Source organism: Grus americana, chromosome 3 (assembly GCF_028858705.1).
Source record: "Grus americana isolate bGruAme1 chromosome 3, bGruAme1.mat, whole genome shotgun sequence".
In the NCBI taxonomy this organism is placed as follows: Eukaryota; Metazoa; Chordata; class Aves; order Gruiformes; family Gruidae; genus Grus; species Grus americana.
This window is the reverse complement of record NC_072854.1, coordinates 101898290-101909425: the sequence shown is the minus strand read 5'-3', so window position 1 is coordinate 101909425 and position 11136 is coordinate 101898290. Positions and strand designations below refer to the sequence as shown.

The window sequence follows — 11136 nt, the reverse complement described above, 5'->3', positions numbered from 1 at the left end:
CACGCAGGTGGTTTGTAAAGCCCTTTTGGGTTTCTCGTGGTGCTGTTTAAATGTAAGGTGGCACAGAAGTGAATTTCTGCATGTTACACAACTTTGTCAGAAGACAAAGTCAGCGTATGCGTGCAAACACGCAAGTACGTATCTTCTTAAAAAGAGGGAAAAAAGCAGCAATGCCAGGGAAAAAAACATCCCTGCCTCGGTGTACCTGGCCATGCGAACACCTTGGGGCGAAGGCGCAGGGTACCCTCAGAGCAGGACCCTCCCGAGCAGCGTTGCCAGCGTTACATCTGGCCGCGGCAGCTCATCGGAGCAGCGTCGCTTGAAACGCTCCCTCCGATTCTTCCATTCCAGGTGGATCCACTCTGACAGCAAACCCTCCACTTGGCCCGCTGCGCCACTCGCAGCTTTTTTTTGTGTGTGTTTAATGATTCTTGACCGGCCATTTAGCCTAGGAAGTGCCTGTATTGCTTCCCTGCCCCCCCCCCCACCCCTTTTTATAAATGTCATCATCCGCTCGGCACATGGCACTGAATAAGAGGAACCTCCAAGGGCACGGCTGTGAGGGGCAGGAGCGCACTGAGATGTGCAAGCGCATGCAATGTTAGATGAAAAAAATAAAGGGGAAAACTGCCAAGAAACTTGACCAAAGAGAACTGATCAGCAGAAACTGGGCCAAGTTCACAAACCTGTGGGATAATCTTCCACTAAGACCGAAAGACCCCATAACCCGAAAGTAATTAAAAGAAGGATTTCTGCAATTTGTTTGGGGGGGGGGATGTAACAAACTAATTTAAGCTAATGTAATGTTTATAAAGTTACTTAGATAATGACACCATGTATGCCATTATAATCATTAAAACCCAATCTATGTGTTTTTTTAAAAAAAACTTAGATGATTAACACAAAATCAAGTTGATGTGAAGGAACAATTACTTTTAGAAAAAAAATCAGGAGGTCCTAATATTCTGTAGAATGAGGGAGGATGCAGCTGTATGTCGACAGCTTTCATATCCTCATTTGAATAATGTGGCCTGAATCTGTCACTTTATTCATCCTCCTTATGCTCAGTGTACTCTGCATCAACAACAAATTAAGTTGTAAATAAGAGACAATCATCACTTTTGTTTTTAAGCAGCTTCTGCATGGAGAATTTCAATGTACTGTTTCTTTTTGACAGAAAGAAAGGGATTCTACACTCTGCTTATGTAAGCACAAATATGAGGAAACCAACCGAAATGAAACAATAAGGGAGCACTTGAGAACTGCTCCAAAATGTTCTTGGAAGTACATTTCTACCACCACTGACATCGCCTTTTTTAATAGGATATGTATAATGAAAACTATTTCTCTTACTGCAATAATTATTCTTACTTTGCTCTGAAATTTCGATGATTTTTTATTTTTATTTTAAAAACATCCCCTTTCCTCACCTAGGCACAAGCAGGGTACACCTCGACAGGAAGAGCAAGTGCATAAAGTCAGCTGTAACCTTTGCGTACCCAGAAACATTATTAATCTCTAATATGATAACATGATACCTTTTCATGAGCAAATATAGCATGCAGTAAGGAGAGAAGCGGAGGGGGGGGGGAAAGATTTTCTTACCTTTACGTCTGAGAAGTAGGTTTTCAGCATATTGGAACTTGGGTACCGGGTGTAAAAGAACATGAGCTTGGCCTTTTTCAAGTGATTCGGTGACAAGCCTTCCTGCATGTAGGATTGAATTAGTAAAGGAAAATGCTGTTCTTGAGAAAGCCGTTTCTTAACGTACAGAGCTAGCAAAGTGCCCCCTTAAATACTCTATGGTTCCCCAGACTACAGGAGGAAATATTAACATTTAAATTGCTGCGCTGTAATTTTCTGTAATATAGCTAAAGGAGGGATGCGAGACCGTGTAACTTAAATCCTGTATTTCCTATCAGTTTTGGTGCCGGATCTCAGGAATCCTGCAAGTTTACGGCTTGCGTACCATATGTATGTTCACTTGTTGCTAAGGAAACAAATGCACGAAGCATGTGCCGCCGAAAACTTATCGGAAGCTTTTTCTCCCTCTCCTTCACAATTCCAGCTAAAGTTTATTTCTTCTCTCAGCGTTGTGCTGCTTGCACAAAATAAAACTAATGCTTGTAAGACAATTGGAGGCGCTTCATCATTTTGAGCGATGTTTTATACAGTCAGTACATTTCACCTGTTTCATTCGTGACGATAAATGTTAACATCCCGAGTAACTCTCTCTAATCCTGCTGGTGCTTTGCTCCAGTGGCTGCCTGGGCAATCAAAGGGAAATTTGTCCCAGGCGGAGCCCCTCTGCCACTCAATCCCCCCCCCCCATCACAAACTTGTCGCCTCCTGATTTACACAGTTAACTCCTCGGAGAATGAAGCTGTATTTGGGGCTAACCAATCGATAAATGTGGGCTAGCAGATCAATAAATGGCCACTTACCCTATAAGGCAGCCTATTTATCCTGGAAACATCATTACCTTTTAGATCTGTAAACAGAAGCAACTAAAAGAGTTCCCAAGGGAATGTGAAGCTAACCATAACAATCTCGGCTTGCTGATTTTTCTCCCAGCTTCTTGGCTCCCTTTTGTGTACTGCGTGCTAGGACGGCTCTGGTCACATCTGTGCCGCAGGCTGGCCCTGCCATTTCCTCAGCAAATTAATGGCTTTATAATTTATCAGAAATGAAGATGCACGTGGAGAAAATCAATGTGGCCCCCACAAGGTCAATTAAGGGTTCTTCCCAGAAGCTTCTCTAAGGACTGGTTCTCCTAAACACAATTGTTGAAAATTTCACTCGGTTCACACCTTACGGCGGGGGGAAGGTCAACCAAGTTGACAGATGCGCTGCAGCCAAGGTGCCTCCTCCACCTTACGGCCGGGCACACGTCAGCACAGAACGTCTCACTCCAGGCCTCGAGACGGGAAACCCAGGCTAATTTTTATCAGCAGGCTACTGCTGCCGCTGATTAGCTAGGCTTTTTCAGCAGAATTCCTTTTTCTCTAATTCGTGAAATCTACTGAAACCGTCTCCCTTTATTTCAGTCACAAGGTTCATTTTTAGATTGGAAAAATGTAGCATTTAAAAAGAAAAAAAGTCATTGACAATATTAGTTTAAAAACCTCTTATTATCTGGAAGTACACGGAAAACGGCTCAGCTGAACTTGCATTTTGTTTTAGATGCTTAATGATTACAAAGAAGATAATTTATGACTGACATACTTCTTGTGCCAAGAGAAGAGTTGAAAGAACCTCCAGTTACCTCCATTAGACTGATAGAGAAGTCTAAAAGAGCATTACACTCTGCAGTGCCATCTGTCAAAATACGTAAGTGAAATAATAGTAGCAAGCTGTCACCTATTGCTTAGCGATAAGAGTTTTAGACAAATCAAAACTTCTACGCCAGAAATCCATTTTGTTATGTGATCCTTTCAGGAAAGTGGGGGTCCGAAGGGGAACTCCAATAAGTAAAAGAAAAAAAAAAAAAACAAAAATCCTAAGTCTCCTTAATTTGTGATTCCTCTGACGCTGACAACATGTTAATACTGGGTTTGGAGTATATATTCTCTTTCAATGTAAGCTCAAAGATGGACTTAAACTTTCAAAAAAAGCTCTCATATTTGCTGGATTTAAGCATATTAGACAGTTGTCTAAGCATTTGGATTCCTTCTGCATTTAGGATTTTTAAATATTTTCTGCTCTAATGCCAGAGGATATTGATATTGAATGAAACATGTATTAAAAGATGTTCTGAGACTCAAATTCCCAGAAATCCATTTTTTATTAAAATTATACTTGTTCTTAAGCACTTGGCAGCCTTAAAGCGATATCAAATATGCAATAAATCTGTATATCTTGATCCTAAGGTTAACGCTTTACTGTGATAAAAGATATGATCTGTAATAATCTAGCAAAAAATAGTTAATGACAGACGTATAGCTAAGAATTAGATAACCCATTGCTATTTCAGAAAAAAACCTGAACTGACCAATTGCTTAATTTCCTTTTTAAGTGCTTGGGCTGAAAAGCAACTGTTCTTCCAAGAAAGCACTAGCTGTTTCCAGGATACTTACACACGCACAATGACTCATGATGAAATAGATTCAGTAAACATACAGCTGTACCGAACACGAGCTAAGCCCCATTCAAGGCCAGGAAAGAAAATGAGCACAAATAAATATTAAGGAGGTAAAGGGAGGAGGGGTGCCGAATGGAACGCAAACAAGCTCTGTCCCAGCAGCTCGTGTGGCTTGCCTCAATTCTCTTAGCTATAGCTTTGTGAAGACAGATGACATTCAATTCTATGGGTAATGCAAAATAGACAATAACTGCTGAAACTTGAGCCAGCTGCCAGGTGTAAAAAAAAAAAAAAAAAAAAAGGAAAGAAAAAAAAGGAGAGAAAGAAAAGATGATAAATCCATAAATTAATGAAAGACATCTGCTCAGGAACATAAAAGATCAGAGGAACAGTACACTGCAGCTGAACCTAAAGCGGTGTTCAAACAACCTGCGAGTCTCGGCGTCGTGCGTTTACACAGCACGACGTAGCCCCACCTAACGCAGCGGCAGCAGCAAAAAGGCAAAACGCAAAGAAATAGCAAGTGAAAGGCTGGGAACGAAAACACGTACATGGTCTTGGGTGTTTTAACTGGAGAAGCGCAGGGGTGGCATCGCACAGCATTTGCTTCATTTGCACTTCAATCCTCCCAGGTAACGCACCTCTTTTGCAAAAATATTTTTCAGTGGGGATGATCTTTCACTCCTGTTTCTCTCAGCCCGAGCTCCCACAAATGCTCTAACAAGCTTTTCTAGCCCACACACGTATTAAGCTGAAGGAAAAGAGGTAAGAATAGGCTGTATCAGGTCAAAAATCTGCGCTAGCAAAGCCAAGCTGCTCCTTAAGTTACACCTCAGGTGCTTTTAATCAGCAAAGCTCCAAATAGCTGTATCTCACAGCATCTTCAAGAGCCTCCAAAGAACGGGCTGGCTGGGAAGTATTTGTTCATCACCCAGGTTTCATCAACAGCACGGAGTTACCCAGCTTGCTGTACAATCGCTCTTTTTTTAAAAAAAAGTTTAATTAGTTTAATTCTAGTCAGATGTAATAACTCCTCATTTCAAAATGTTGTAATTCACTAATTATAGCCTTCACATATTGGGACTGTGAAACTCATTCCAGTTGGATTGGAATTCCGTTTAAAAATAAATAGAATTGTAGAAAGTTTCACTAATGTTTTAAAGCCCTCCTGCCAGGGAGAGCACGCTAAACTTCTTCACCTTTACAGATGTCTTAACAGCACACACACTACTGCTGGGCTTCAATTTTGATCTATGCAAATGTTTTGGGACTGAACAAGGCTATTTTTCTTGAGATGCAAAGAGGATGCATGACAAAGGAAGACCATGCAGGAAAACAATTCGCTGTCTGTTTCTTTTGGAATTTGAATAAAACTTAATATTTGATTAAACAGATTAGTTTGCAAAGATACAGACTGCATTCATGACCAAGATGGGAATTCATGCTGCAGGTGCATCTTATCTTGTTTAGCAACATACGCAAACATTAACCATTTCCTTCTGCAATTCAGCGAAGAACTCTCAGATACATTTTACAGGCGTTGGTTAAATAAAAAAGAACAAAACAAAACAAAACAAAAACCAACCAAAACCAGGCTAAGTCAGTGTTTTAGCACAGTACTAAAACCTGAACTTGGCTGTATCTGCTAGTCTTAATGTTCTCATCCTGGCTGTATTGTCCAGGAAAACAGATGTTGCTTTCTCAAGGGAAGAAAGATCTGCTTCTCTCAAGAAATGTATTCCCTATACATGCACATTCAAGCATGTAAAATAAAAATGCCACAACAGAATCGATCACAAACCAACCAACCTCCATACTGCGCCTTTCTCTGGAAACCGCAAGCTACCTGGCCAAGCAAACCGCTGCTAGAAAAAAACCCATCCATCCCCACAGCCGAGCCGTATACCAGGGTACACGCCGTGTAGAAGCGCTCTTTAACAAACCTGTTTGTCCCGAGAGGTCTGTCTCTAACCTCGGACCAAACTGCAGCCTGCAATAGCCCCCAGGTGGGCACGTCAGAGCGCTTTGACAATGGCAGGGGAAGAAGTGAGGCAAGGGAGGAGGAAAGGAGTCACTCCACTCAGCGTTTCCCCCCGCTAAGCCTGGGAGCGGTGGGGGACTCTGGCACCCCCGTTTCAGTAGAAGCAAGAAGCTCCGTTAGTGACCCCCAGTGAGACTGAGCAGGAGAAAGGGGGAGAAAGGGCAGGGGCGAGGGAGACATGCTCCACGGGTGGAGAGGATCACGTGCAGCCCCACAACTACTCCTAGTTCACCCACCTGGCATTTTTCACCTCTGCTCACTCCTCTCCCAAGATGGGAGAACTACTTTTGTACAAAAACAATTAGTATGCCACTGTACTGTTTGGGAAAAACTACTTAATTGCTCTGGTGTGAGTCTTGCCCTCGGCTGCCACTCCTGTTGACCTCAGGACTGCTTTCCGAGCATCGCAGCTTGCATTTCAACACGCAGGAGAGATTTTCGGTTTGGATCTCCCAAAGTAACTGGCAGTAACTGCGAGTGATGCCGGATTTAGACCGACTCCTCTGTTTTGCCGTACAATGTATATGGCGAGGAGAAGATTTCCCTGCTATCAATGCAACAGAGAAATCCTCTTTTGGGAAAGAGGTCCCTCAAACACCATGCCCATTACCAGCTGGCTCTCAAAAACACCAACAGCCAAGGAAGGTGCTTTCAAACCGGAACACTTCCCCCTATAGAAACGGGACTATTCATACAGGTCAGGCAGCAGCAATTCTTGACTCAGACTTCACCTAAGTTAGATCAAAGACTGGTGGTGATGGGCTCTGGACCTGCAGCACCTGCCTTCATCCCAGTGGTGCTCACGGCCATGGGAGGGATGGGAAGCCCAGTAACCGGTGGCTCTCAAGCTGGGCCAGCACCCTCCTGAGGATTTAACACATCTACAGAAAATGTGGTTAAATTAAGCTAAACCCACCAGAGTTATTAATTGCCTAGAAGATACCCAGAGATGGGGCACGGCCTTGGGCATCTGCCTTCACATGGTACCCCTGGAAAGGGGACGAGTTCCTCAGCATCGCTACCACCACTCGGGGAGGGGCAGAGATATTCAGTCGCAATTACTTTCATCAACTTGGGACTGAAATTAGCTGCATCTATGATTCTGTGCTTGTGCTGTTGCTTTCTGCTGGGGTCTTGGAGCTGGGAAAAAACATCGATCTACCCTTCATGCAAAATCCTCGATTTTAGCATTGGGCGGACATGGTATTTTATTCACTTTTGATATGACTGTACTTGGAAGAATAATCTTTTGACCAAAAAGCACATTAGGGGAAAAGGTGGAAGGAGTGGGAGGTGTTATTGCTAAAAAAGAAAAAAAAAAAAAATGTGATACTAGTTTCCAGGAAAAAAGAAGAAAAGATCATTACTATGTCTGGATATGCCTAAATAAAGGCAGAGATGGATTTTTTTTTTCCCCTAACTAAAGCCTGCTATTGAGCTAAAAAGAGAGATTTTATTATCATCTCTTTTTTTAAGCAGGGGAAGTGTCCTGTAAATTTAATACAGCTGAAGTTTTATATTTAATTGTTCTCTCTAGCTTTCCAAAATAATTTGCTTTGTGTATGTTAGGACAAAAGATTTCTGTGTATGGCTGAACAGAGGTTAATCATGCATAGCAGGCAGCTGCACAAGGGCTGAGGAATAGACCTCTGGGTGGGGGAAAGAACTTGATGCAGCCTGAATATATCAGTACCTGCGTCTTTTGTGCTTCGATTCCCTTACGCGCCTGAGAGCTGAAGGCTCACAATGACCGGACCGCGGCTCTCTGCGAGCCCCAGCCACGACACCATTAACACGGGTCGTGCGTTGGCCTGGCAGGGGAGGGAAAGGAGGCGGCCGTGGCTCGAACGGTTTTCAGCCAAGGGCGATGCCCACTCGATCAGCTCCCCGCCTGGGGAAGGACCCGCCAGCCCAGGGAAACCCACTGGCACCCGGATCATGGGCTTGGCTCGCTTTCTGACCCCAGGGGACGGCCTAAAAGGCTTGGGGAGGGCCAGCGGCTTTTTTATGTGAACACCATTGCTGAAGGAGCGCCGTGAATCCACACCCGGCGTTTTATTTGGCCTCACCAAGCCCCCCGCCCGCTCCTCCGTGAGCGCCCCGCTCCCGCAGCGCCCGGGGGAAGCCCCGGGGCACGGGCATGGCCCCTCGTCCTCTCCCACCGGCCACTGCCGGGTTATCGCTCGTCTTTCGAAAAGGATATTGCACTTCCCGAATAGGGCGAGATTTCGGACATGTCTTGCAGGTCACCGCACTCGGACTTTATGAGGGACAAGGAGAGGCCCTCGGCGGCGCTGGGGGGGTGGGCCGGCGAGCAGGGGTGGTGGTTCATGTGGTGCGATGACATCTTGGTCCTCAGGCTGGTGGTCTCCCGGGTCAGGTCAAGGGATTCGGGGGAGGCGCGCTCTTTCCCCGGGAAGGAGGCCGATGGGGCGCCCAGGGGGCTCTGGAAGGGGTAGGCCATGAGGGGCAGCGGGAAGGGGTGGCGGAAGGAGGAGGTGGAGAAGCCGGTGGTGGCCGAGAGCGGGGACTGGTGCAGGGAGGCGTGATGGCCGCCGGCCGGTGGGGCCGAGGCGGATTGGTCGGAGGAGTTTTTGCGGACGACGAGGGGCAGCGCTTCGGTTTGGTCAGTGGCACCGGGCATGGGGACGCTGCCGAAGGTGTCGAGGGGGTTGGGAATGATGACATCCCCGAAGCACTGCAGGCGCTGGTTGGCCGTGTGGAAGTTGTGGTTCTCTCCGTTGACGGCGAACCTCGCCTGCGGGATCTGGAGAGGCGGGAAGACCTGAGGAAGCTGGCGGGAGGGCTTGGACGAGAAAACCTTGACCACCGTGTCCACAACTTGCGACATGGCGGTGTTGAGCTCCTGCTTCAGCGTCTCGGCCAAGTGTTTGCCTTCGGGGTGGAAGGCGTTCGGCCCTTGCTCCTTCTCCTTGGGACCTTCTCTTTTCGGCTTGTTCTCCGCGATCTCCTGCTCCCGGATGAGGGCCCGCGCCCGGTCGATGAACTGCCCCGGGTCGAGCTCGCACATCTCGTTGTCCGACCTGCCAACGGAGTCGCCGGCCCTCGCATCCATGGTTTCGGAGCGCATGCTGTCTTCAGACAGGTTGCCATCTTCATCATTTTCGGAGTCGGTACTGTCATAGATCTGGTAGAACTTCTCCTGCAGCTGGCGCAGCTGCTTCTGCATGTCCTCCAGCTGCTGCTTCAGCTGTCTGCGCTCCTCTCGCTTCTGCTCTTTCCTCGCCGAAACCAGCTGCTGGAAACTCTGCTGCTGCTGCTGCGGCAGCTTTTGCTTGCGTTTGTTTTCTCTGTAACTTTCTCGGGGACTCACAGACTGCGGAGCTATTTCTCTTTCGTTTTCATTGCCCCTTAATGCCACGCTGGGGGAATGGCTCATACCCCGAATTATATTCTCAACCCGGGCGCGTTTAGCTCTCAGGTGCTCGTCGCATAACCGATCCACATCAAACTGGCTCATAGTCGGCCTGCCAAAAGGGGAAAGACACTCTTGGGGGCTGTCTCTTGAAGAGTTGCTGCATACATCCTCCTGATGTACTTCTGAGCCTGTACTAGAGAGACCGCTGGCTTGGAAACTGGGCTCCGTGCCACCATTTTTGTTCATGTTATTTTTCAACAGCTGGGAAATTATGGTTGCTCCTGGAAAAGGCATCATGGCATCTTCATATGAGTTCGCCCTCTTCAGCAGCTTGCGGAGTACATTTGACTTTTCCCCATCTGCATGCTGCACCACTGAATACTCGACATCCTGCTCTGAACCTTGGGGATTCATGGCACTAAAAAACGTTGCTCTTGCCTTTGCAAAAAATGCAGATGCTGTCCCTACCGTCCTTTTCACTCCAATGTCAACTCTTCTTCTCTTGGTTTGCCTGCTTAAGAGGGCTGTGCTGTCATGGTCAGGCATCACTGGACTGTTATTGTGCCATCTTCAAAAGCTTGTCAGCTGGGCTCAGCTCAAGAATCCTGGGACCCTGGCCAACAGAACAAAAGGACTGATGAATCATTTTCTTTAAATTTCTCCAAATTTCCTGACCTCAATCCTGAATAAAATGCAAAATGCATAGGCTCTGGGATTTATGGCACATTACAATTATTGTAATTTATTATGCACTCTGCTTGAAATGAAACATTTTTAAATATTTCTGCTCCACTGGTTTAAGATGGATTAAGATTTAAAAAAGCAAAAACTGCTTAAGCACCAGTAATATGATTCTCTTGCACAAATGCCTAAAATGATACTGTTTATCTTCAGAAGAAAGAGTAGATTAGAAGAACACAGCCTCTGACAACCAATTGATTAAATTTAGGGCATTGAGATACATGTTACAAAAGAAGATGAAAGTACTCCTTATTTAAGATTTATTGTTAAAACAAGAAATTGTATAAAATTTGGATTAAAAAAATTCAATTGCAATGTAAAAACCGTAATTGTAGTTTTGCTTTTTAAAGAGAGATAAAACTGGTAAATAAACATTCGAAGGTCAAAACAACAACTTTCGCTTAATTGTAGGTAGGATAGTATGTGTGTATGTGAAAGGCAAAGAAATCATAGACACATTTATGCTTACACTGGGGAAAAAAACCAACCCTCTCTTAAATCATTAGGGAAACATTTATTCAGCAAAGCAAAAATGCATTAAAATATTTTATGGCCGAGATTATAATATTTACAGAGATGTGATCAAATAAAGGCCAAAATGTAGTTCGTTAACACAGCCTCGTATGTACCACTGACTAGCCATGACAGTGTTTTGAATTCCCCATACATTCCTTCCCTTTTCTTAACTTATATTCTCCAAGCAAGCCCCGCTACCAAAGGCTGAAGATTCTGCTATTATTTCGTACACTAAAATACATGACGATAAATTTTTTGCATAGCAGAAACGAGACATGTTCAGTGTCACATCTCTCTGCTTTAGAAAAATCTCCAAGAACAGTATCTCAAATGCCCAGTGAAGCCCTTTTCACATGTAATATTTTGAATACACAGAAT

General features: G+C 45.1%; 1 protein-coding gene across 13 annotated transcripts in view; it reads right to left on the bottom strand.

Annotated features, from left to right (window-relative positions):
* PROX1 (prospero homeobox 1) overlaps window positions 1–11136 on the bottom strand; it is a 50069-nt gene that overhangs the window by 31973 nt on the left and 6960 nt on the right. For all 13 annotated transcript variants that reach the window (XM_054821377.1, XM_054821387.1, XM_054821388.1 and 10 more), the window contains exons 2-3: window positions 8326–10114; window positions 1606–1713 (exon numbers count right to left, since the gene is read on the bottom strand). In XM_054821377.1, the coding sequence (XP_054677352.1) occupies window positions 1606–1713; window positions 8326–10047 (1830 nt within the window). In that variant the 5' untranslated portion in view covers window positions 10048–10114. The remainder of the gene's footprint in view (window positions 1–1605; window positions 1714–8325; window positions 10115–11136) is intronic.